This window comes from Microtus ochrogaster, chromosome 10 (genome assembly GCF_000317375.1).
Source record: "Microtus ochrogaster isolate Prairie Vole_2 chromosome 10, MicOch1.0, whole genome shotgun sequence".
NCBI classification, from domain to species: Eukaryota; Metazoa; Chordata; class Mammalia; order Rodentia; family Cricetidae; genus Microtus; species Microtus ochrogaster.
Genome location: NC_022016.1, coordinates 33568721 through 33595592, shown reverse-complemented (window position 1 = coordinate 33595592; position 26872 = coordinate 33568721). Strand labels below are relative to the sequence as shown.

Genomic DNA, 26872 nt, shown 5'->3' with positions numbered 1-26872 from the left:
AATACATTCATTTCTTGTTGTCAAGGGAACCTGCTATTCACCTCACTTTCTGCGGGAACACACACACATATACACATACACATTATGCACACACACACTCAGATGGGAGCCAGATCTAGAATATATCTCTGTGCATTCTTCTAGAACAAAACTGCCTCTGCCATGAGTCCCTGGATTCTAAAACCAAATAAAATGAGAAATCTAGGGAAAACTCATGCCTTAGCTTCCTTGAGCGCCCCCCCCCCCGAACAAAAAATTCACTCTTGGAGGGGAGACATGATTATTGAAGGGAAAATACAACTGAGCACTATACTTTGGCTGGCTTTGCAACTGGGATAAAACAAACAAGCGATTTGTCCCTTGAGCAGTTGTTTCGATAAAAATGGACAACACCAAGCTCCTATCACGGAGCTGGACTTGGGGAGGTCGCTGCTTTGGAGATTTCTGCTCTGTGAGAGAACCAACAAACACTAGAGGAAGTTCCTAGTGAGGGACTATGGATAGAGAAGACTGCCTCTGACAGGAATCAAGAAAAGAATCTGAAGAAGAATCAATAGTGAGACAGAATGAGAATCAGGGCAGGGTGGTTATTTTGGTGGTTCAGATGAGATACTTCAAGGAAACACTACCAAGAAGGAAAAATGCAGACTCAAAGTCATGGTGCTAGCCTGGTAGTCATATAATTAGATAAGAGCCCAGGGACTCTAAATGGCCGTGCTATTTTCTGCTATACCCATTCAGCTCTAAAACATCAAGCAGGGACAAGATCAGAGGATGCAAGTGACCAGGCTGTTCATCCTCTAGCCCACCTTGAAGCTGGCCATCCTGCAGACTCACCTTGTGTTGCAACCAGAATGCCAAGACAAGCTGAAGGCTTCAGAAGGGAAATGCATGGTGGTAGCCGCTTCAGGGCACCCCTCCAATAGCTTGGCCACATGCCATGAGTGCGGCCTACTGACGGGGATGTTTCTCCTACGACAAGAAAGAGCCAGGAAGTCAGTGCTGAAATCACTTCCCAAGCGACTTCCGTCCCTACCCCCCTTTCCATTCAATGAGCTAGATTATCTTCCAAGGAGTTAACGTAGACATCTAAGTGTTCCCCTTAGCTTCATTACTCAAATTTCCTTCATCCAAGGGATGATTCCTGGAGACATAAAATGCCAGGTTCAGTGGAAATGTTTTGTTCATAAACATATCCAGGTATCGCTGGGCAATGGTGGTGCACGCCTTTAACCCCAGGACTCAGGAGGCAGAGGCGGGTGGATCTCTGTGAATTTGAGGACTAGCCTGGTCTACAGAGGGAGTTCCAGGTCGGCCAGGACTACATAGAGATACCATGTCTTGAAACAAACCAAAGCAAACAAAAGCATATCCAAGGATGTATACTAATTCTAAACACACAGTAGATGCTCAGTAATATTTGTGGATTGCACAAAAGCTGCTGACCAATGAATAGCAAGCCTACCTGTACTTGTCTTTAAGGGAAAATATCAATATGACCAATCTTCCCATTTTTCTCTGCAAAAGGACATGAGTGGTTGAGATGCTTTAACAAGTCAGCGGTGGAGTGTGAATTGTTCAAATGTTCTTCATTAATTCTGTTAAGTATTTTTTGTATGTTTACTATGTGTCTTCTAAAATATATGTATTTCTTGGGATATTGCCATGAGTCAAACACAGTCTATACTTTTGAGAGCTTGCTGACTCATGAATGAGACAGAACTAATTGAAACGAAGTACCATAAAATTGCTCTAGAGACTGAAGGTTAAGATGGACACAGGCACACATAAGGGAGATACTTGAACTTGCAGGCAAAGTCATGACAAAGAGTCCAAACTCTTGTGAGAAGAAAAAGGACAAAGTGGTGAACAGGCTAGGGTGACAGAAGAGATTGGCTATTTAGCACAATGGGGGCAAATAACTGGAAACAGGTCTGCGGCCAATGCCCTCAATATAACCAGAGGTTCTGTCTGGGGCTAAAGCCTACAACTGCAACTCTTACAGTGATTTGCTTATATACGGCCCATCCGTGTCAACTGTCACACTTCATATGATTAGATGCCACTCTTACGAATGGGAAAGCTAAGCCAGGACATGGTAGAACTAGGGAAGAAAGAGATGGCTGACGGGAGGGAGAATAGAAGCAGGAGAAGAAAGACATACAGATGAGAGAGCAGGAGAAGAAGTAGAGAAAGGGAGAGGGCACAGGAGGGCCAGGTAACACAAGAGACAAGGAGAGATGACAGAGGGATAAACAAATGTCAGAAGGAAAGACACTGAGAAAATTTATAGGAATATACAGTGGGTGCCAGGAAGATGAATGTTGCTGAGGGACAAAATCCACTGAGTAGATAGTAGAAAGATATCTAGATGATATATTATTTAATAATTTATTCATGGGCCCCTTATTGGGCACTGGTGGTGCAGAAAAGGACTCCTGTTGTCAGAAAGCTTGCTATCCAGTGGGATAAATAAATTCTCTAACTCCCATGAGCAGGCAGAGTCAAGAAGGAGCCCTGTAGCGTCTCTGGAAATGCAAAAATTCTGAAGACTCAGACAGCACAAAGTCAAAGTCTAAAAAGGTAGCCCTGAGGAGCAGGCCTTGCTGGAGGCAAAAGACACAAACAAGGAAATATATGGGAAGAAGGGCAGAGAAAGTTACCTGTCAAACATCAGGACCATAGATCAGCAGCAGTGGCTAAAATTTGTGGTGAGGCCCCATCCTCATAATCACATTGTCCTATGATGTCCTATGATGGAACATTGAATACACAGCAAGAAGACTGAAGGTCCCAGAAGGCACTTGCTCTATGCTTGGTTGGAATATCATACCCAAAGCTGTGGAGTTGGGAGAACGCTGCTGTTACTCGCATCCAGCAGTCATGTGGTCAAAGAGTCATGTGGTCAAGCATCTCCCAGTTGGAGGAATGTTTACTATTAGGTCTGTATACATCTATTATTATGGCTGGTGCTTCTAAACACTGAGACTGTAGTTATAAAATAGGGAACCTATGCTATTTTGGGTCTTTCTTCCATATCCAGGATTTCTGAGTTTCTTCTGAGTCGAAAACAAGAACTAGTAAGCATTGATTTTCCCAACTGGTTAATCCACTATTTGCTCTGTTAAGTCTTCTCTTATAAAGTATCTTTGGCTTGTCTGCCCGTTCCATTTCTGTACCCTGCTTTCCCCCTTCTCTTTCTCTTTCCTTCCTCTCTCAATTTTGGTACCTTTATAGAACTACAATTCTCCTTCCAGAATCCACTGCTACTACCTTTCAATTCTAGTTATGTCCTCAATACTGAGTCCAAAGTATTATGTCCATCTGCCAAAGAGTATATTTCCACCCATGGCTTTTAGATCCTACCAGGTTAAACAACAACTCAATTGGAGGGGCATTCTCTACCACTGAATTCCAATGCTTTAAATACAAACTGGATCAGATTTCAAAGCCTCCATAAGTTGTATTATACTTCATCTTCTTGCTCTGATCACACTTTGTAGCTAGCTCTGGTTTTTCCCAACTCTTCTTTATTGTCATTCATTTTTTAGTAGAATTTATCCCAGTAATTGGACTGCTTTGATTTGAATCCCAACTCTATCACTTACTAATTTCTGTTGCTGTCAACAAGTGACAGCTTCTCAGAATTATCATTTCCATAGCAGTAAAAGGGGGATATTCCCAATGGTCATTAACTTGCACATCTTTGTGGACATGAGGCACTAAACAGTATACAAATGGAAGGAAATAAGTATGTACTGCCGGTGTCATCTCCTCTGGGGAGTCTATCCCAAGGAATGTAGTCCTCATAATTTAACCCATCATAACATGCTATTTTGTATTGCTTATCAACATTTCGTGTGTATTAGCTTTGTCCTACTAATTATATTAAATTAGTAAGTTATGCGAAGCAAAAGTCTAGCATTTTCTATGCTCCTGTTTTCTTGAGAAATGAAAGAGTAACTGGCTAGGTTATTGTAGTAGTTAGAAGCAGCATCCTCACCTGCCTATGTTATTGTGGGTATTAGAAGAAGCCTCTCAAAGAATCTTGTAAAAAATCTAGTGCTTTACCAAGGGCTCAGTAAATCCCACTGAGTACAATATTGGCTATTAGCTCAAAGTTGTCCTTTTAAATGGCTTCAGGGCGCTTCCAACTAAGTGTGCTCGCTGCACTACTCTCCTGCTACACTTAAAACAGTAGCTGAAACAGGCCCAGCAGTCTCTAGGGTTTCTCCAGTAGAAAATAATCCCAGAGGAGACAGAGGAAGGGAGGGAGGGCTCTGGAGACACTAGAAAAAAAAGAAAGACTGGGAGGAAGGAAATCTCAGCAGAGAGCCAGATCAAGTTCCCACTTAACCCTCGTTTAAGAAAAGGAAGAAACAGCCCGCAAGCCCAGTACCTGGTCTGTTATCATTTGTGAACTGTCCTAGACTCGGCAACGCTTGTGTTCAAACCTTAGTTGTATAGCCTTGCCCAAGGATTTTCTGAGGTGTTGATTTTTTTAACTTGGGCAAGGGGGCTGGGCTGGAACCTAGGATCATGTATGCTAGGCAAGTAGTCTGTACCACCAGAGCTTGAGTTGTATAGTTTATAGTCTTTATATGGAAAGTAGGATGATGACTATCTATTTCTCTTGAGCTATGGTCTGATATAAACGATGCAATCCCATGTTTAAAATCGATTGGCATAGTGCTTAATACGGACATTCTATAAACGTATGAAAAAAATAAAACAGGGTTCTCTACTGAACACTGAAGCTATGTCAGGTACTAAGTACCTCATATGTATTAGCTGATTTAATCCTCACTTCCATGTCGTGCTAAGACCTATTTATTATTACCCCCGCTTTATCAATAAAGAAAGAGAGATGCAGAAAACTTACATTATTTTTCAGAAACACATAGCTAGCAACAAGATCTATGGTTAGAATTAGGATCAAAACTCAGCCCTGGGACTAGCAGGGTGGTTCATCAGGTAAAGCATTTGTCACACAAGCCAGAACCCACATAAAGGTACACAGGAAGAGCCAAAGACACAGAGCTGTCTTCTGGTACACAAACGCTCACACACAAATAATAAATTTGAAGAAAAAACATGCTCAAAGGGCTCGGCCTCATAAAGTTTATATATCTAAGGCTTGACATAAACATACCTCAAGAAGCAGTAAGAAAAAGGAGGTCCCGGTGGTTCTACACTTAAAACTATTTCCTCCAGTGGAGAAGGGGGAGGATGAGCGACAAGTAGTGTAAGAGAAGCCCAGGCATCAATTAGACAGCCTGACCTCAATATAGGGATGACTAGAACCCTCATCCCTTTTCCTAAAGCTGGGGTAGGCACGAGGACTGCATATATTCTATAACTTCGTATCCTCGAATGCCTGTCTTAGGAAGAAAACCAAGACACCAAAGGAAGACAGTGGGAGAAGGCAAAAGTTGGAAACTGTGGTTGTACCTACCATGGAAGTTGCTCAGGGAGAAGAGGTGGCTTATGACAGATTGGAGTATGCAGCTACTTCAGTCTCAACCACTCCAGTGTCTTCTCTTAGCTGGGGACCATCAGCCCTCCACTTAAGACACCCCTGGGCGTGAGGCAGGCAGCCCAAGATCCTAAATGCCATCCAAGGAGTTCAAGTGGACAGCAAGCGACAGCTATCAGCCTGCTTGGGTTTTTCTGTGGCCACAGCCTTAGGGAACGTCAGCCAGTGTCAAGGGCTGGATAAGAGTAAAGACCTTGCTCCAGGAACCAGCCAGCGCCCTAGTGGCAAGGCAAAGGAGGAAAGGCAGTTCCAGCAGCAACCCTCCCTTCCCCCCTACCCCCACCCCATTCCTGCCTCCTACCTCTTCTGTGCCCTGGCCCATCCCATCCCCAGCTCAGAGACCAATAAGGAAGCTGGGCCCCTAGCCACTGCTAGAACTCAGGAAAGGAGCAAGGAAATGATGTTTGGGAAAGATAAAGCGGGTGTCTAAAAAGAATTTTTAAAAATACACGTAAGTGAGAGAGAAAAACACCCCAGACGCATACACTTAAAAGAATTCCTGCACTTCCTGGACTGAGTTGACCCCACCCAGCCATCTCCGCAGGTCCTCAGGGCCCCAAGAAGGAAGAACCAGCCTGGCTTAGCAGCTCCAGGTCCAGAGAAATGGTACTATTTTTATAAAGTACTCATTTTTATAAAGCTAGGGACCACTGACTTAAACATTTTTCAAGGTAAGGGTCCTTCTGCGATACAAGAGTTTACAAATATTCCAGTCTTTTACTTTCAAGAAGCAAGTGAGCATCTGTTTCTTGCCAAAGAAAACTTAATCTCACACTAAACACTAATTCCAGAGAAAGAGCTGATGAGCAGTGTTAGAATAGTGGTACGTGGGAGCGTCCCTAGATCTGCTATCAGTTCACCATGAACTCTGGCAATCGTACCTTCTATGGGCTTCGATTTCTTCTCTGAAAAATAAACCAGGAACTCAGTTGTCAGGAGTGATCCTTGCACTTATGACATAAAGTATTGTAGTGGTGGTACATCCAAGTCTGAGGTGCACAGTAATACCCTTACTGACTCTGTGCTGGCCAGAACCCAGAACATTCTATTACAAATTTGTTATACCCCTAAGCCCAGGCCCAGGTATCAGAACTTAAGTTTTCTTAGGGATGTCAAATAAGGGCTTTCCCGTCATAATTAACTTGATCCCTACTCCAATTTCCCTTGGCCTCTGGCTTCAATTTTGGTAATTTATGGTTCCCATGAGGGCTTATGCAAGCTCCCTCAAGACAGAAAGTATGCTAGGGCTTTCCTCTCAGGGGAAGTTAGCCCCATCCTCTTGCATTCCTCTGTACCTCACATAAGTTTATCAATTTATACAAGTACTATTGCAGGGCTAAGTTTATAGGGAATACGGAGCTGACTTGAAATCTTGACTTCCCTTAAATGTACTTTCTTGGCCTACTGACTGTCATAGAATTTTAAATTTCTCATGTATGGAGCATAGTTGGCATGTAACAGGCACTTGATAAACTATATATATATATATATATATATATATATATATATATATATATATATATTTATTCATACTAAGCTTAACCAAAGTGTACAACGAACACCATGCTATTAGTAACAAGAAAATCGGTTTCTTCAATCCAAACAGGGATAGATGAGAAAGGTTCAGCTAAAAGAAGGCTCAAAGCCAGACTTCGTGCTCTCAATCAGCACTAGTCAAACTTCACTGGGCATGTGGGTCATGGGGCAGCAGACTCTGACTTGGTGGATTTAGAACGGGGACAAAGCAATGACTTTCTACAGAGCGTTAGGATGAGCCTGCTCCCGTGATAACCACATCAGTACCAACATACTGGCAAATAATGCCTGTTACAAAAAAAAATTACAAGGAAAAGTCTATTCTCACTTTAATACTCAGGTTTGGGTATCTAGTCTTTTGTTGCCTCTGGTTGCCAAATATCTTCCTCTTTTCATTCTGCAAGGTTGGTTCATGCAAGTGTTTATCTGATGAGGTTTCTTGAGCCCCAGGTCTGAGCAAAATAAAGAGCACCTATTTTGACAACAGTCAGAGGCCATGGCAGGCCAGGTGAAACTGAGCCAAAAATGAGTAGAGCTCGAAGGATATTCTTGGCATTCGTTAAGGCAGGGAAGCAGTGAGGCCAGGAAGGTCGGATAGTCCCCAGATGAGGTGATTAGCAGGTGGGCACATAGGCAGAGAACTCCTCGGACAAGGAAAAGTAAGATAAGTACTCGAGTAATAGTTGGCCAGTTTGGAATTTTCTAGAGGTTAGAAAATACGGGGGAGTGATGATGGTTGCAGCATAGCAGATAATATGATAGACTCTCCTGTGCTTGTAGCAAGGCACTTCTTTTTGAAGATCCAAGAAGACAAGCACTTAGTCTGGGGTGGGAGGATAGTAGATACATGCAGCGAGAAGTGGCAGATCATTCAGAAGCTGACTCCCAGAAGAGTCCTTTAAAGACTGTTGTGAGGGGGGAGGGAAACAGAATAATTCTGGAAGGAGCTAATCTCCAGCTACCCTAGTTGGCTGTGGTGTCAATATATTTTTACAGCACCTCCTGTCTTTGTTCTTGGTTCAGTAAACCCCTTTCAAGACAGTGGATGGGAGATGACAATCAAAAAGTGAACCATGGCTCTTTCCCACCCAGGGCGAGAGGAAAATGTGACCCTTATTATTTGGGACTGTGGTCTGGGCTGTAATGCAATATGGACTCTTCCCTCTTCTGAAAGTGTTTAGATAAGGAGAAGCACAAAAGAGTGTCCTTGATTAGCTCTGTTTACTTTCTGGGGCTCTTTTAGCCACCCCACAAATAGTAGATTCCACCTTCTGCACACGAAGAAGCCCAAGCATATCCTGGCCGACTAGGCAGGAAGAGAAGCCTACCGATCGGGGGAGGGAGGCCAGGGCAGTGCAGAACAATATACATGCATGGCTTGTTTATCTGGCAGAGAAGGGAAAGGCTTGGTCATAATGGAGGGACACAGAACTCTGAATGCCTTTCCCTACTAGACAGCTGGCTAGGGGACACTGAAGCCTAGTGATCCAGATACCCTTCTTTATCAAAGACTCAATCAAATGGGGAAAATAAGAGAGAGTGTGAGTGTGTGTAACTTAATTTTTTAAATTTCTTTTTATTGCTTCACAATATCCTACATGTATATAATATGCTGTGATCATCTACTCCCCCCATTACCTCCCCTTCAATTCCTGCCCCTTCAACCCACCATTATTCCCTCTCAATTTCATGTGCTTTCTTTTTCTAATACCCACTCAGTCCACTTGGTGCTGCCCATATGTGCATGAAGGTAGGAGCACCTATTGGAGCATGGGGTAGCATCTCAGGGGCTACGTCCCGGAAGAAAATGTATTCTCTCTCAGCAACCATCATTTGCAAATAGCTCTTCAGCTAGAGCTGGAAATCTGTGACTTCCTTGCACATTTCTGCTATAATTGTGTTTGCTTTGATCTTGCACAGGTCTTGTGCTCCTGTGAACTCTTGAGTGTGACTGCCCTGACACGTCTGGACAAGATTGTTTAGCTATTGTCATGAAGTTTTTGTTTGGGTTCCCTCAGATTTTTTTAAAAGTGCTTCTCATACACAACACACCCTAACTGCAGGTTCCCCTACAAACTTTCTGCTTAGGACTGTCTTCATTGTATCCTGAAATCTAGGAGTGTTGTATTTATTTTCATTAAATTCTAGTAAATTTTAATTTTCTTTGTTATTTCTTCAATTATCCATTCATTATTCAGTAGGGTGTTCTCCAATATCCATGACAATGTGTATTTTGTGATTTTTATTGCTGTTTTATAACTAGGCTTATTCCACTGTGATCAGACATAATCCACACACTTATGGACACTTGATTTTTGACAAAATAGCCAAAATTGTACAGTGGAAAAAAGAAAGCATCTTCAACAAATGGTGCTGGCATAACTGGATGTCAGCATGTAGAAGAACATAGATAGATCCATATCTATCACCCTGCACAAAACTCAAGTCCAAGTGGATCAAAGACTGAACCTAATAGAAGAGTGGGGAATAGCCTTGAATGCACTGGCACAGGAGTCAATTTCCTGAATTCTAGAACACCAGTACCACAGACACTAAGATTGACAATTAATAAATGGGACCTCATGAAACTGAAAAGCTTCTGTAAAGCAAAGGACACTGTCAAGAGGACAAAGTGACAGACTACAGAATGGAAAAAGATCTTCACTAGCCCTACATCTGACAGAGGTCTGATCTCCAAAATACACAACTAGACATCAAAATATTAAACAATCCAATTAAAAAAAATGGGGCACAACTCTAAATAGAGAATTCTCAGCAAAAAAAAAAAAAACTCAAATGGCAGAGAAGCACTTAAAGAAATATTCATCATCTTTAGCCATCAGGGAAATGCAAATCAAAATGACTCTGAGATACCATCTTACACCTGTCAGAATAACTAAGATAAAAACACAAATGATAGCTTATGTTGGAGAGGATGTGGAACAAGAACACGCCTCCATTGCTGGTGGGAGTGTAAACTTGTACAGCCACTTTGGAAATCAACACAGCAGTTTCTCAGAAAATTGAGAATCGAGCTATCTCAAAATTCAGCTATACCAGTCTTGGGCATATACCCAAGGGATATTCAATCATACAAGAACATTTCTTCAACTATGTTCATAACAGCTTTATTTGTAATAGCCAGAACCTGGAAACAAACTAGATGCCCCTCAACTGAAGGATGGTTAAAGAAAACGTACTACATTTACATAATGGGGTATTACTCAGTTGATAAAAACAAAGACATGAAATTTTCAGACAAATGGATGGAACCAGTAAAAATCATAAGGTCATTGGTTAATTAAATAAAGAAGCTGCTTGCCCTGATAGGTTAAAACATAGGTGGGAGGAGTAAACAGAACAGAATGCTGGGAGGAAGAGGAAGTGAGCTCAGACTCGACAGCTCTGTTCTGGAGCAGAGACGCCATGCTCCTGGCTCCTGGGCGGACGCGGGGATAGCTCTGCTCTCTGAGGCACACGCGATGAAGCTCCAACCCAGGATGGACATAGGCTAGAATCTTCCCGGTAAGACTGGTGCTCACAGATTATTAGAGATGGGTTGATCGGGATATCAGAATTAGCCAGTAAGGGCTAGAGCTAAAGGGCCAAGCAGTGTTTAAATGAATACAATTTGTGTGTTGTTATTTCAGGGCATAAGCTAGCAGGCAGCTGGGGTGCTGGGGACGCAGCCCCACCGCTCCTATTACAACACTTAGTGAGGTAACCCAGACACAGAAAGGCAAACATGGTCTGTCCTCACTCATAAGTGGGTATTATCTGTAAAGTTAAAGGATAACCATCCTATAATCTACAGATCCAGGGAGGCTAGGTAACAAGAAGGGCCCAAAGGGGGATACACGGACCTCCCTGGGAAGGGGAAATATAGGAGATCTCTTGAGTGGATTGGGGATGACTGAGCATGGGAACTTGAGGGATCAGACTCAAGGGGTGTGTGGAGCAGGGAATGCTGAGAAAGATGACTGGAAAGCGGGGCTTTATGGGGTTGGGTAGAAACCTGATACAAGGCAAACTCCTACAAGTCTACCAGGATGACCCCAGCTAAGACTCCTAGCAATCGTGGGTATATACCCTGAACTGACCATCACCTGTGATCAGATTGGTGACTCCTGTGGTTGTCAGCAGAGAGCCTTCATCTAGTGACTGATGGAGGCAGGTTCAGAGACCCATGGTCAAACATTGAGCTGAGCTCTGGGAGCCCTGCTGAGGTGAGGGTGGAGGCATTGTAGAAGCCAGGGGTATCAGGGACATCACAAGAAACACTCAGAAACAGATAGCTTGACTCCTAGGAACTCTGAGAGTCTGAAGCAACAACAAGGGAACCTACATGGGAAGGACCTAGGTCCTCTGCATATATGTGACAGTTTTGCAGCTTGGTCTACTTGTGGGATGACTAGCAATGGGACAAGGGGCTGTCCCTAGTGCTTTGACTATTTTTTGAGGAACCTATTCTTCATGCTGGATTGCCAAGCCTGAATACAGGGGGAGGTTTTTGGCCTTAGGGCAGCTTGATACACCATGGCTTTGCTGATGCCCCTTTCAGAGTGAATATGGAGAGGGGTGGATTTGGGGGATGGAGAGTGGGGGAGAAGTTGCTGAAAAGAGTAGAAAGAGAGGAGGGAGGAGAGGTTGTGGTCAGGATGTACAATAATTAAATTTAAAAAGTAAATAAAGTACCATTTTATCTTTCACTTTTAAATTATTCTCCAATCTTCTAGATGACATATACATAACTTTATGAATAACAAGAAACTCCTAAGGAAAAATGACCGGGTTCTACAGGAATCCATAACTTACCCAGGCAACTATACAGCTGCTCCACACATTCCTACTAAGGGTCTCCTGTTGAACATATGACTATTAAACTATTTCATCTGGATTTTGTCCTCAGAGTATCAGCCTAGCGAAATGCCTTTCCAAATACTTTCCCACTGCTTGGTATTAAATAACTTCACTTCTCTAATTAAAAAAGATTGTATGTGACAGGTTCATTTTATTTGGGGGGTTAGGTAATTGGAAATGAAACCTAGGGCCTCAGACATGCAGATCCCTGACCCTATTATTGAGTTCCATCATCTGACAAGTTGTTACTCATGGTACTAGCGCTGAGAAATGGTAGTGGCTGTAAGATCAGATCATGGCTGGAAGAATAAGAAAAAAGTTTTTGGGGCCGCATAGCAACAGAACACTGGGGAATTCAATTGACGTCACTATCAAGGGTTGAAGAATGGATACATGAAGTATGCATCAAGTAGCAGGTGCCAAGCCATCCAGCAGCTAACCCTGTGTATGGCATTGTAGTCAATAAGTACCTTCCATACACAGGAGCCCACTAAGCCCTTGCAAGATTGCATAACTACTCCTACAGAAAAGAAGAAACCCAGGCTGCAGAGACTTAAAGTAAGACTTGAACATAAGTTTTCTAGCCAAGTTCCTGTAGTGTTTCCTAAGTTTTTCTAAGATAGCATTAGCATCCCCTGGAATTGTAGCACAAGGCAAATTCTGAGGCCCCACTTCAGAACTTCTAAATGAGAAACTGGGAGGGAGACACTAAGGCATATTTCTACAAGTTCTTGATGTAATTCTGGTACAAGTAGGCATGGTCAAGCTTGATAACCTTTACTCAACCATATATTCTGGAACAGTAATTCCAATTCCTTTTTAAAGTACTACTGATGGCCACTGGTGCCTGTTCTTAGACACATGTGGAACCATGCCCTCTAAGGCAGGCTGAGGGTCTCTTTGCTGCTGTCATGGCTAAATACATAACAGACAATAACTGCTTGAAAAGTTCTTGGCCTCTGGGGTAGGAACAGACTTCTCTATGATGAAAAAGGTTTCAGAACTACAAACACAGTTTCTGGATCATGACTGCTTTTGTCAGAAGGACATACAAGCCGACAAACAATTTCCATATATGAGTCTTCCCTGGGAGGCCTTACCTGGCTGAACCATAGTCTGTGTACACCCCTGGGAATTTTTGCAGTCTGAGGTATTTATAAACTTATAGTTTATTAATTTTCAATTTTCTGTGACTTTCTTTCTTTCTATAGTGCTATAAAATTCAGTTGACAAACACACATTTATGTTATACATGATGGTTTACATATGCAAACATTAATTAATGTTTAAATTATGATAGTATATTTACCATATAACACAGGTAGAGAGAGAGTGTGTGAGTGTGTCTTTGTGTGTGTGTGTGTTGGTGAGATGAGAACATTTAAGTTCTAACTTAGGCCTCCATGATGGCACACCCTTCGGCAGGAATTTTGCAAGCTTCAGACTAACCAGGGATACATTGTGAGATCCTGTCCAAAAAAGAAAAAGTCTACTTTCTTATAGAATCTCAAATAACAACAAAAATTTCCAGGACTGCGCAGATACACTGCTGATATTTTGTATTTCTTGAACTTTTTTAAAATATTTTTTTATTTCTGATATTTTAATTACATCTTTCCCTTCTTGCCTCTCTCCAAATTCTCCTGTACACCCCTTGTTCTTTTTCAGATTCTACAAATTTTTAAGGAATACTAACGCTGTTTCACAAAACAGAAAGTGAAGAAACACTATCGACATTATCCTGTGAAAACATCAGTCTCCTGCAATATTAGAACATAATGACAATGAAAAGAAAACTACAGACCATGTTTCCTTATGAATACAGACGCAAAACAATTCAGTAAATAGTTGAAAACTAAATAAATGACACTTTAAAAACATTACAGGTCATAGGTCATGTTGGTTATATTCCAGGTATATAATGATAATGTTACACTCATAAACAAATGTAATAGCAAATAAATATGGAGACAAGTGAGATGTTTATTCAAAAGATACAAAAGAAGGTTTCTAATAATGTCTAACATTCCTTCAAGATAAAAGTCCTAAAGAAGCTAGAAATAGAAAAAACATAACTCAACACATTAAGGATAGATAAAATAAACTGACAGACAGCACCACAGTAAGTGAGGGAAACCAGAAATCATCTCTAAGAGACAAACAGACAGACAGACAGATGAACAGTCAGACAGACAGACAGACGGTGGCTGCCCACTCTCTCCACTCTTTTTCTGTACAGATGTTTGAAATATTACAGTAAAATAGGCAAGAGAAAGAAATTAATGGAATAGAAATAAGAGGAAAAAGTCAAATTATCCCTGTTTGCAGATCAAATTCTACTATATTTATAAGACCTTAAAGATGCTATAAGAGAAATCTAAGATAAGATAAATAATTTCAGCAAAGTATAAGAAAAAAGCTATCATACAAAACTAGTAGATTTTCTATAGGTCAACAACAACAACAACAAAACCAAAAAGAAAGAAACCAAAGGGAAAAAATCCAATTTACATAGTCTCAGAAAGAACAGAGGAATTGTGAAAATGGCTATATTACCCAAACTTGTGTAGGGTTTAATGCAATTTCCTTTGAAAGTCTAATGACATTCTTCATACAACTAGAAAAAACCAAAACCTAAAATCCACATAGAAACATAAAGATTCTAACTACTCAGAGCAGGCCAGAGTAGAAAGGGCAATGCTGAAGTTATTAAAATGCCTGGTTGAAGTCACACTACAGAGGTATAGTAATGCAAACAGCAAAAGTGCTGCACAGAAATAGATAAATAGACTAACATAATGAAACAGAGGCTACAGAAGTAAACCCATGCAGCTATATCCACTTGAGATTTGAAAAAGGTGCCAAGAGCAAACATGGAGGAAAAGACAGCCTCATCATGAGAAAGGGTACAGGGAAAACTGGATACCAAGAGAATAAAAATTTATTGTGGGGAAATGGATATAACTTGAGATCGTATGATAAGTAAATAAGCCATATTCAGAAAGGCAAATATCACATTTTCAAATGTGGAATCTAGACTAACACTCACACACACATGCACACACACACACATACATGCATACACACACGTAGGAGGGAGACTATTTGGGGGTGGGAAAGACTAATATAAAGGGAGAGAAAATAACCAGAATGAGTAAACTAGAAAGGGAAAGAAAGACAAATATCATATAGTTTTTCTCATATGTAGGGCCTAGATTTGATGGCATATTTATACTTTGTATACAACAAAAAACATAAAACACATACAGGAGAATTAATGTGAGCAATCATAGGTTTTATTGTAATATCTTTATACGTTCTTATCATTTCCTGTAAGATCATGTTTTTTTCCATCACCTAAGGACTAAGTAGTCCCTCCCAACATGACTTCACCCCTGCCTGCTGTTCTGAGCACCCCCCACTATTTAGTATCACCCACTGCTGCTGTGACTCCAGGCTCTGCCACTTATGACCCCCATGTAGAAGCATGTGACCCTTCTACAGATTACTGAGGACCTTCACTGAGAGCCTTTTGACTCTTTAGAAGGTTTATTGTGCTACCATGCACAAGATCTGCACAAATTCCAGCTAGAAAAATCCCAGAAAAGGAAGTAGGCATAAAGTCCCACCCCTAACCAAGAAGCTTTTTTTTAAAATTGGTAACTGCTCAGTTGGTTGAGAGCATTGCTGCTCTTTCAGAGGACCAGAGTTCTGTTCCCAACACCCATATCAAATGATTCACAACCCCCTGTAACTCCAGCTCCAGGGAATATAGTATCCTCTTCTGGACTCTGTGGGCACCCACCTCCCTAATATGCAAATAAAAATAAAATATAATTTTTAAAAATCTGAATTTGGCACTGAATCCTCAAATTAATATTTTGTTGATATTTGGAGGTAGGGCCTTTCCAAGGATGTTTGGATTAATTACAGGCATAGAGAGCCATAATGATTTCAACAGTCTATTTATAAAACTATGGATCTAAACTCCAAGGCTTACTCTATTTTGCGCTGTAATGATCAATACCCTACAGAGTACCTGCCATGAAGACCTTATTTAATCTGAGGCAGTCCCTTAATAGAAGCAATCCCAAACTTGAGAACAAAAAAAAAACCCATTTATTTTCTTTGTCAACAATCCCACATATAATATTTATTATAGCAAATGAAATAGAAAAGAACTAGATTACAATAGTACCTGAACATAGATGGAAGGGTAAAGAAGAAGAGAACCCAAAATAAGTATTAGACTTCTTAGTATTCAACCTGTCACCAGGATCCGCAAAGGAACTGTGGTTTCAGATCAGTTGGTTTGCAAAACATTCTGGTTTTAAAAGCAATACTTACAGAAGGTAAACCATCCAAGTTGTAAGAAGATGCATATAATAAAAAAGCGTCTCCCATACTCCTTTAAAAACTGTATTCACCAAAGCAGCAATATGATTCAAGAGTAAGAGCATAATTTCAGGTAGATATGGTGGCACGCACTAGTCCAAGCAATTTGGGAAGCTCAGGAGGGAGGATGGTAAATTCATGGCCAGACTTGGTAATCTCCTCACTCCCACCAAAAAAACAAAACAAAACAAAACAAAACAAAACAAAACAAAAAAAAAACCCAGAAGTTCTAGAACCAGAACTAGTGTCTAGAGTTAAATCCCCCATCTTTAACTATGTGGCCTTGGCTCCACTGTTTACCAGCTCCTCTTCACTTATACTATCTCTAAAATGAGAATTATAAAAATGGAACACAGACAGTATATTATAATCTTGCTGTTTGTATTTGACAGTATATCTTGGAGATAATTTCGTATATTAAAATACCTTTTCAAAAATTTTAAAAACTGTAGCATTTCATTGAAATTACCAAAGCACCCAAATAATGAATATTGAGGTAATTTCTAACTTTTTGCTAATAGAAACAACGCTGCAATGAATATCTTTGTATTGTTTCAAACGCATATCGGATTGGATTATTTTAGACAAAGCTCTGCACATGGAACTCTGTATCTTATGTGACTGAGGTTAGAAAAGTCCATCCATTAAAACCCAAAGACGCCTTCCCCTTGCCCTTTGCCACTGGTGGCAGGCTGGAGAGCTGAACCTGCTACCCTCCCCCCTTTCCACCCCATCAACTGTAGCACTCACTCAGGAAAGTGGGCCCTGTACCCTGCCTGGGCAGCGCAGTGGAGCTGCCCCTGACGACAGGGGTGTGGGAGATCTGCCATATGCCGGTGTGGAGGAGAGAAAGATGCTCCTTCTCTACCCCTCCCAGCCTGTGGCAGGTGGGAGAATGGCCCCTAGTCAGGAGAACAGAAGAGCCAATGTTCCTCATCAGTGGCAGCCTTGGGAGAGTAGGTCCTGTACCTCTCCTGAGCAGCACAGCAGAGCTGACCCTGCCGGCAGGGGCAAGGGTGACCTGCCCCTGAGGTCCTGAGAGCAGGAGGGCCGGCGCCGCAACCCCTCATCTGCCATGCAGTGGCAAGGGTGAGGGAGAGGAGCCCTTTACCCCACCCCATGCCACCTGTGGCAATTGGAAATGCTGACCCTGAGGTCACAAGAGCAAAAGAGCGGGCCCTGCCTCTCACCAGCTGTAGCACTCAGGAGAGTGGCCCCTGCACCTTGCCTGGGCAATACAGTAGATCTGGTCCCAGTGGTGTAGGTGGTGGTGAGCTGTGAAAGCAGAACTGCCCCGTCCCCTGCTGCTTATGGCATAGGGTGAGCTAGTTAGGATGGTGCTGGGGAGCTCACCCTAGTGTTGAGGATGAGGGAGAGCTCCTTGGCTGACCAACCTAGGAAAAGCCCAGGCCCACAACTACAGTTATGAGTGGGGGCATCCCAACATTTACCCCATATATGATCTGCTGGAACATTTGAAGGGGCTAGTCCTGCTGACCCAAAGCTACAAGACTTCCATGACACAGGACAACAAAAGGATATCTAAGAGGAGTCCCAGAGAGGACCCAGTATCGAGATAGTGTAGCAGAAACAAAAGGCCTTGAACAAGAACAATGACTCCCTGCAATCAACAATTTCAAATGAAGATATATGGACTAAAGGGTATGTACTGTGTGATTCACTTGTCACAATACAGCTTCCTCAAGGAGAGGTGTTTTCTTTTCAATTTTATCTTGTGGGGGAAAGTTGTAAGGGCAGAGGGCAGATGTGAAAAAAATGAGGAGATGTGTGGGATCAAAATGCATGATGTGAAATCCACAAAGAATCAATAAAAAGTTAAATTAGAGAAAAAAACTCCAAAGAGCTTATGCAATTTGCACTTCCACCAACAGTTTGTTAGCTCCATGCCGCCCTTTAAACCCTCGAGTGTATCATCTAAAGACCTCTTTAAAATGCAGATTTTGGATGAGGAGGCTCTTCTAAGAAGTTCTCATTTGATGTAGATGTTGCTGGTCTAAGACCCACACTTTGAATAGCAAAGTATTAGAGTGTATGTTTCTTGGCATTCTTGCCAAAACTGCATATTAAATTCTCAGAATTTTGCCACTCTGATATATGAAAGTTCTATCGTGTTCCTTAAATTAATCTAAATTTCTTTAATTACAATGACTTCCAGGAAAGCCTACACTGCAGTGTGATATCTTGTCTTAAAAAATTATGTGTGGCAGAATATCTGTCTATTTATATTTATAAGCAAATTTTCTTTTGATGTGAACTGCCTCCTCCACTGTTTCTTCCTCTGTAAGTCACTTTTATTTTCAAGAGTTCTTCATGTTTAAAGGGAATAGCTCTGATGGAGGAAGGTCATTGGCTAAAAAATAAAGAAACTGCTTGGCTGGCCCTCATAGGTTAAAACATAGGTGGGAGGAGTGGACAGAACAGAATGCTGGGAGGAAGAGGAAGTGAGCTCAGAGGCCATGCTCCCCTCTCCCAGGCAGACACCATAAAGCAAGCTTCCAGGTCAGACATGCTGAATCTTTCCCAGTAAGACTGATGCTACACAGATTATTAAAGATGGGTTGATCGGGATATGAGAATTAGCCTGTAAGGGCTACAGTTAATGGGCCAAGCAGTGTTTAAAAGAATACAATTTATGTGTTGTTATTTCGGGTAAAGCTAGCCGGTGGCGGGAGCTGGGTGGCGGAATGCAACCCGCAACTCCCACAACATAGCTCCTTGATAAATACTTTGTGGAAAATGCAAAATCTTTTCCTCATTTTTCAAATATTTGATCTTCACTTATTACATATTTTATAGTGCTTTAAAATTTAATATTCCATAGCCAAATATAAACTATTCTCCCTTATGACTCCCAAGGTTTGTATTTTGCTTTAAAATGTCTTTAGTATTATAAAATAAATTCATATACTAAAAAGTCATATACACTTGTCCCCCAACATTTGTGAAAAATTAGCTCCAGGATACCAAAAGCTATAGGTGTTCGAGTTTTCTGCATAAAATAGTATAGTATTTACATGTAACCTATACACATCTTGCCAGATATTTAAAACATCTCTGGATTACTAATATCCAGGGATAATGAGAAAATGGGAAGTAAAAAAAATGAGACAACGAACCTAAGAACATTTCTTAAGAGTTCATTCTGTTTCATTGTGAAGGAAAAGATATTAGTAGCTGGAAGAATGTGAAAATTTAAGAGAAGATTGTGTTTTAAGAAAAAAAAGACCATCTACACATATTGAAGAGAGATTCAGATCAGTTTATCTTGGTAATAGCAATCTGTGGGTGGAGGACAATCATTATTTCCAGTCTCACCAAAACATCACACCACTGTTATTTATTTCTCAATGTTTATTGCTCGTTTTCTTTAGCATTTATACTGAATTAGTTACCAGATGGTAGTTTTAAGGCATTGTCCCTTATTAATTCATCTTGCCTACTACAATTTTCACTATTCCTTTCTCTGTATAAGCAACTCATGACCAGCCCAGATCCAATCAAACGCATTCCAATATTCTACAAATTCCACAAGTGCTAATCACCCTTACTCACCAACTCTGTTAGAGTGGCTTGCCACTGCCAGCTAGGAACAAGTTCCTTCTGTGAGTCTCTTATAGATTGCTCATGTTTACTTGTTGCCTCTCCCTAATTTTACATGGGCCTGAGCTCCTTAATATCCCTCAAATCTAGATTACTCTCTGGCCTGTCTTTACCCAATCACGTAAATCTTCAAGCCAATATCCTTGCTTTTTTTTCTTCTGCAAATGTAGAACAGTTTTCTTTCTTTCATTTTTACTTTTAAAAACAGATCTCCATTATTATTAAATTATAAACATCATTTTTATACATTTTATATAAAACTCAAATTAAGAAAATACATAACCAATGAACATATTTCTATCTTAAGTTTAGTGTATAAGCACAGTTACTATGAATATAAAGAAAAAGTACATTTGTGCTCCTGAAATAAACAAAGGGAGATGAAATGCTGTTGGTTACTGTATTAACACTAATAATTATGAATCTTGTGTTCTAAAATGAATTGCTGTTTGACATCCATGGAAAATGATAATAGGAAGAATTATGACAAAGGTACGTAAGGTTAATCAACATGTAATTGTCTCTCAAATATGCGCAATTTAGATGTCCCTTTATTGGTAGTTATTATTTAGAAATTCTGCAAACCAATCCGCCTGAATACATTTTCCTATTAAAGGTACCTGAAATTAAAAACATGCACTTATAATGTGAATTAACATTTTATGATACATATTAGATATATTATTTAAGAGAGATTTTGTTCCACTGACACAATAACCCACAAAATATGACATATCAATTTTTCCAATGATAGCTGGTCTAAAATATACACATGTACATAAACACATTCTTTGGAGGCAATCTAAATCTACTGGGAGAAAAAGACTATATTAAAAAGCATGTTTTCAGTATCTGCTAATGCATACATTATTAAACATAACACACCCCAAAGATACAAGAGGAGTGCAGAATATAAGTAATAATATTTTGCTACTGACTGAGACTGACTTAGCTTCTGGTCAGAAAAAAAAAAATGCCTTCACCTTATGTAAGCACCAGCAATCATACCGGTTTGGTTCTTAATTATTGTCTTGTCTAGAACCTCAACTCTAACCCATCCAAAAGACAATTAACTCGGTTCAGTCTTCTGTGGAGGAGAGCACTCCAGGTCAAGGCAAAGCTAAAGCTTGAGTAACAGGCAAGGAATCAATTATTACCTCAGGCTATTTTACACTTTCCCTCTGGGATCATACAAGGCTGCCGCTTAGGATAACCTTCGCAGAGCAAGGAAGCGATGATGCATGCATAGCCTAAGGGTTTGTAAATTGACGCAAGAATTTCTGAAGAACTCACCTAAATACTCAAGTTCAAGTTTTTGAAAATATTACTGAGACAGAAGTAGGTAAGTATCAACTGACGTGGCTACAAAGAACATACTAGATATGAAGCCAGAGACATTGGGCTGGAAGGGAGTGGACACGTTGCCTCGTTCATGTCTTTAGAACTAATCTCCTTGCCTGTAAAGCAGGGAGGCATTCGGCCCTATCACTCAAAAGATAGGCATGACAATTAAATAACAGGATGCACTTGAGATATATTAGCATTGTAACTGATCCATAGTTAAGCAGGGAATGGAGGGACAGAACTGACATTTACGGGGATCCTATTAAATCCTATTAAATTAAAGTGATCCTAGTTCTGGTCAATCTTCCTTAATATTACATGGGAAAGTTCCTTGGGAAAACCTTTCATTCTACATTCAACTGTTTAAGGACAAAGTTCTCAACACCTTTAAACCAACTGTTTAGACTGATACAGCATAATTTCAATGAGTTACAGAATTAGGATAGTCTTGGTAACTGAAACTTCAGCAATGTCTATATGGGGGGAAGAGATGGGGACACACACAGGTAATAGATTTGAATCTTAACTCTAGTTATTAGCTGTATGGCCTTACACAAGAGACATCAATTCTGAGCCTTGGTTAAGCTTTCATTATTGTGTTCTATGATCTTACAAGGTCTCTGACAAAGCAAACATTTCCTGTCCTTGGATATAATACATAGGTAATACAAAGCTACTTCTCAGTCCAGCTGTGACAAACTAATGACCAATATCAGTGTTTATGTGATACAGAAATTTTTATGATAGAGGTTTTCTTGGGATTCTCACAATTCTTCCTGTCTAGAAGATTCATTTTAATGGCCCTTCTGAGTCATATATAAAATATCAATCACTCTCCTCATCACTTCATGAATATGTTCTCTTGTTTTCCCCTAAAGTTTCCTTTATTAAGCCTTCAACCTTTCCAGAAAAGACAAGGTAACAAGGAATCACATAGACACAGAAAAAGAGAGGGGTGGAGGCAGTGTGCTGGCTAATTTTGTGCTAACTTGACAAAAGCTATAGTCACTAGAGAAAAGGGAGTCTCAACTGAGAAAATGCCTCTATAAAATTGGGTTGTAGGCAAATCTGTGAGGCATTTTCTTAATTAGTGATTGATGTGAGGGGGCCCAGGCCACTGTGTGCGGTGCCATTCCTGGGCTGCCAGTCCTGGGTTCTGTGAGAAAGCAGGCTGAACAAGCCACGGTGAACAAACCAGTAAGCAGCTCCTCTCCATGGCCTCTGCATTAGCTCCTGCCTCCAGGTTCCTGCCCTGTTTGAGTTCCTGTCTTGACTTCTGACTACAATGTGGAAGTGTAATCCAAGTAGCCCTCTCTTCCCCAAATTGCTTTTGGTTATGGTGTTTCATCAAAGCAATAAATAGCAAACTTAAGCAGAACAGGCAGGATGGGGGAGATGGAGGGAGAGAGGAAGGGAGGGAGGGACGGACAAGACAAGCACACAGAGATTACAAATGAAAATTTCCTAATTACCTATAATATTTATGCATTAAAACCAGCCTACAAAATTGTCTTCAAATGAAGTGTTTCATTCTCTCCAACAATCTTAGGGATCTTAGGAAGACTCTTTTTGAAGCACAGAGGGACAATCTCATATAAAGAACCCCCACTATATGTAAACCATTGACATATGTAGACTGCTATATATGAACCATTCATATGACTGAGATAATGAGAAGGGAGGTTGATTTTTCTGTTCTTTCCCTAGGGGAGGGGGAAATCAACTTACCCTATGTAACTTCTCAAAGACCATTCAAAGATATATATTAACTTTATACTTAGGAAAATTGAAAAATATTCTGCATCCTCATTACAGGAAAAAAGAGAAAGAATATATTAAGACTATATTGCTGCATTAGGAGCCAGAGACATAATCATTTTTAGCTGCATAGAGATGCCAGAACAGCCAACTAATGCTTTCCCTTTGATTAGCTGGAAAGCAATCAATGCACTCTTGAGAGATTGGAGCTTTCACTCAAAATAGAAACTGGCCTGTAGACCAAGAGCTGGCAGCCCAGAGACAAATTCCCCAAAGGGATCTTGACACTTGCTCTAAGATCCAGAGTTGGCAAGCTCACTCATCAAGACCTAAGTTTAAGGATTGGGCTTAAAGAAATTGTTAAATTATACAATTTCTTTCTTCAAAGATTTAAAGTTCTTGTTATACAAGGTCTTGCTCCATAAGATACACCAACAATTTTTAAAGAATTTCCATCATACATAAGAACATTTTCTACTACAATGAAATCCAATTATATATTAGCAACAAAAACAACAGAAGACTAAGCAACATATCATAAGAAACATATGCGTAAAAGCAGAACTTTCTCAAGTAATCACATATCACATTAACAAAATGAAAATAATAGTACAGCAGATTAAAATTTGTAAGGCACATTTGAAAAAATACTTTCAGGAAATTTATTGTCAAACATTATTGTGTTAGGGAAAATGCTAAACGCAAGCAGAAGGATGAAAAGAAAACAAAAAATGTAAGAGTAGCAATCAATGAAGCTGAAACCAAACATTCCACTAGGCACAGACAGGAGAATCAGGAATTTGAGGCCAGTCTGGGCTGTGTAGCAAGTTTCAGGTTATCTTGTACTGTATATTAAGACTTTATCTACAAAGAAAATAAAAACCAGATAGAAAGAATATGAATCACCTAAGAAAATATTACCCAGTTATATATCAAATCCTCCTGAAAATTCAACAAAAAACTCTTCCCAATTCACTTTAGACATGACAATTTATGATATGAGACTAGACACAAAACACAAACTTCATGAATAAGGAATGACACAAACATCCTTAGGAAAATATTATAGACTAGCATTCTTTAAGGTACAAAATGAATTATATGTGATCAAGAAAAACTTATTCCTAGCTGGGCGATGGTGGTGCACGCCTTTAATCCCAGCACTAGGGAGGCAGAGGCAGGCGGATCTCTGGGAGTTCGAGGCCAGCCGGGTCTACAAGAGCTAGTTCTGGGACAGGCACCAAAGCTACAGAGAAACTCTGTCTTGAAAAACCAAAAAAAAAAAAAAAAAAAAAAAAAAAAAAAAAAAAAAACTTATTCCTGTGATACAAAACCAGTTACATGCTTAAAAACCAGTGAGTATGTTTCGCTGCATCAAATAGACTGAAGACAACACAAAGGATCTGTTGTATTCATGAGCTGACATGCATATGACAAATTCAACATCCTTTTCCAACAACCTTCAGCAAATGTGGAATAAAGCAGAAATTTAAAGGGCTCATGAGCAGGACAAAAGAGGGCTTTAAGGGAGAAGAGTGGAGAGGTTTATATAATGCATGTAATATGATTATTAGAACAGGATGATGGGTAGACAGGTATAAGTGGGTCAGGGGATGAAGATGAGGTAGGGGGGAGACGAAATCCAAACTAAGTATATTCAAAAATGCTAATAAGAAACTAACTACAAGTCACATTATACAGACTGATCAGTACTTACGTATTTAGGAATATATATTTATATGAATTAGTGAAAAAAAGGCCATGAATTTGAAAGAGAGCAAGGAGAGTTTAGAGGGAAGAAAGCAAAGGGGGAGACATGATAGAATTACATAATCTCAAAATAAAACTAATTAAAAATAGTAACATTAGAAATAAAAGACGAAGTTTCATTATATGCAGAAGAATATCTAAGTAAACTCTGCCTTTAATATCATACTTTAAAAAAGGTTGACTGCTTTGCCCTTAAGACCAGAAACCAGGGATGAGATTCAACCTACTCTTACTCAATACTGCTGGAATGTATAAAGACACAATAGGATCATGCAAAAATGATGAAACACGCTCAAAGTAGACAGGAAAAACACTGTTCCCATTTAAAGAGGATGTGTTAAAAATCTCAAGGAATCTAAAATAAATAAAGAAAACTCAGAGAACAAAGAAATTCAACAGGTTGAAGTATACATTTTTAAACTAATGATATTTTGAGCACTAACACCAGACATGTAGAAACAAATTTAAAATTTACTTACTCTTGCTGCCCAAAATAAAATGCTGAGGTATAAATCTAACAAAAATGTATAGGATTTTATACTGAAAACTACAAAATACTGTTTGAAAAAAATCAACACAGATCCAAATAAATAGAGAGACACCGTACTGTGCTCCTGGCTTAGAAGTTTCAATGTAGTAAGGAAAAAAGGGCAATTTTCCTCAAATTTCTGTACACATTTAATGAAACTTGTATTGAAATTTCATCAGCAGTTTTATAGAGTCCATCTGCCAAATTTTAAGAATTATATTTCATTAATCAAGGCTGAGTTGTATTGGTGGAGACTTATATACACTTCCACAAATAGATAAGCAGACCCCTTAGATATATTAAACTTATTTCTGAAAGTTTCAAAATCAATTCAAAAGGGGCTGGAGAGACGGCTCTTGCTGCCCTTTCAGAGGACCCAAGCTCAGTTTCCAGTAGCATTACCAGAGAGCATTCCAACTGTCTGCATAGCTGCAGTTCCAGGGTATCCCATACTCTCTTCTGGCCTCCAATATGGATCTGCATTGGCACAGTATAATGTGAATGTGTGTGCATGAATAATAATAATAATAATAATAATAATAATAATAAATTTAAAAGCTAAACAATTCAATGGATGAAAGGTAGCCTTTTTAGAAAATGGTACTGTAACAATTATACAACTATATAACTAAAAACTAATCTCAAGATTCATACTTAATGCACACGCACACACATATCACATAGACACATGCATATTCAAATTGGAGCAAAGTTTTATGTAGGTGTAAAACTATAATTTTTTTTAAAAAATAAGATAAAATAGTCTTTAGACTTGAAACCAAATATCAAGATTCATTAAAGGAATTGATATACTTGGATTTTAAATTACATAATTCATTATTTTAGTAGTATTTACCATGGACTATGACGTGTTAGGTACTGGGATTTCAAAGATGAGGAAAAGTGCATTCCCCGCTTCCAAGGAGCTCTTAGTTTGGCAGGGTAGAAGGATGCCCAAATTGGTAGCTATGCAGTAAGAACACAAAGGAGAATCTTTTTGTGTCCTGTGGGAATGATGGCTGTTGACAGAGCAGGGATTTTACTCATTAAAGGAGGGGCGGGAGAACATTCTCAGCAAAGAGAATAGCATCTGTAAAGGCAGAGTGCTGAGAAGACAGCTCTGGGTGCATGTGTAACATGTTGAAAGAGGTTAGAAGAACGGCATTTAGGAGAAAACATATTAGAGGTAGTATTAACAGGATTATGTCATTGACATGATGAAGATAAACGTAGCTGAGAGAAGGGTGAAGTTCAAATGCTTCATGATATCCTACTTTCTGGGGACAGACCACTGGATATGATCAAGACCATGAAAGGAAGAGAGGAGGGAAATATACTGTATTTGAGGTTCCTATGTAAAAATACTGTAAGAAAACTAGAACTATATTGCTATATTGTTAGTATTTAGAAAAGAGCTTGGGGCTAGAGATGTAAATGCATTAGTATTCAAGTAGTTGAAGTTATGGTAGTGAATTGTGTTTTATTGTGTTTTATACTCAAATGATAAAAATGTATGATAGCAT

General features: G+C 39.8%; 1 protein-coding gene across 1 annotated transcript in view; it reads right to left on the bottom strand.

The window, feature by feature from the left end:
- The window catches only part of Shroom4 (shroom family member 4), a 200284-nt gene that overhangs the window by 46879 nt on the left and 126533 nt on the right, over nucleotides 1-26872 (bottom strand). The window contains exon 3 of the mRNA XM_005352766.3: nucleotides 838-972. Coding sequence (XP_005352823.1) covers nucleotides 838-972 — 135 coding nt within the window. The remainder of the gene's footprint in view (nucleotides 1-837; nucleotides 973-26872) is intronic.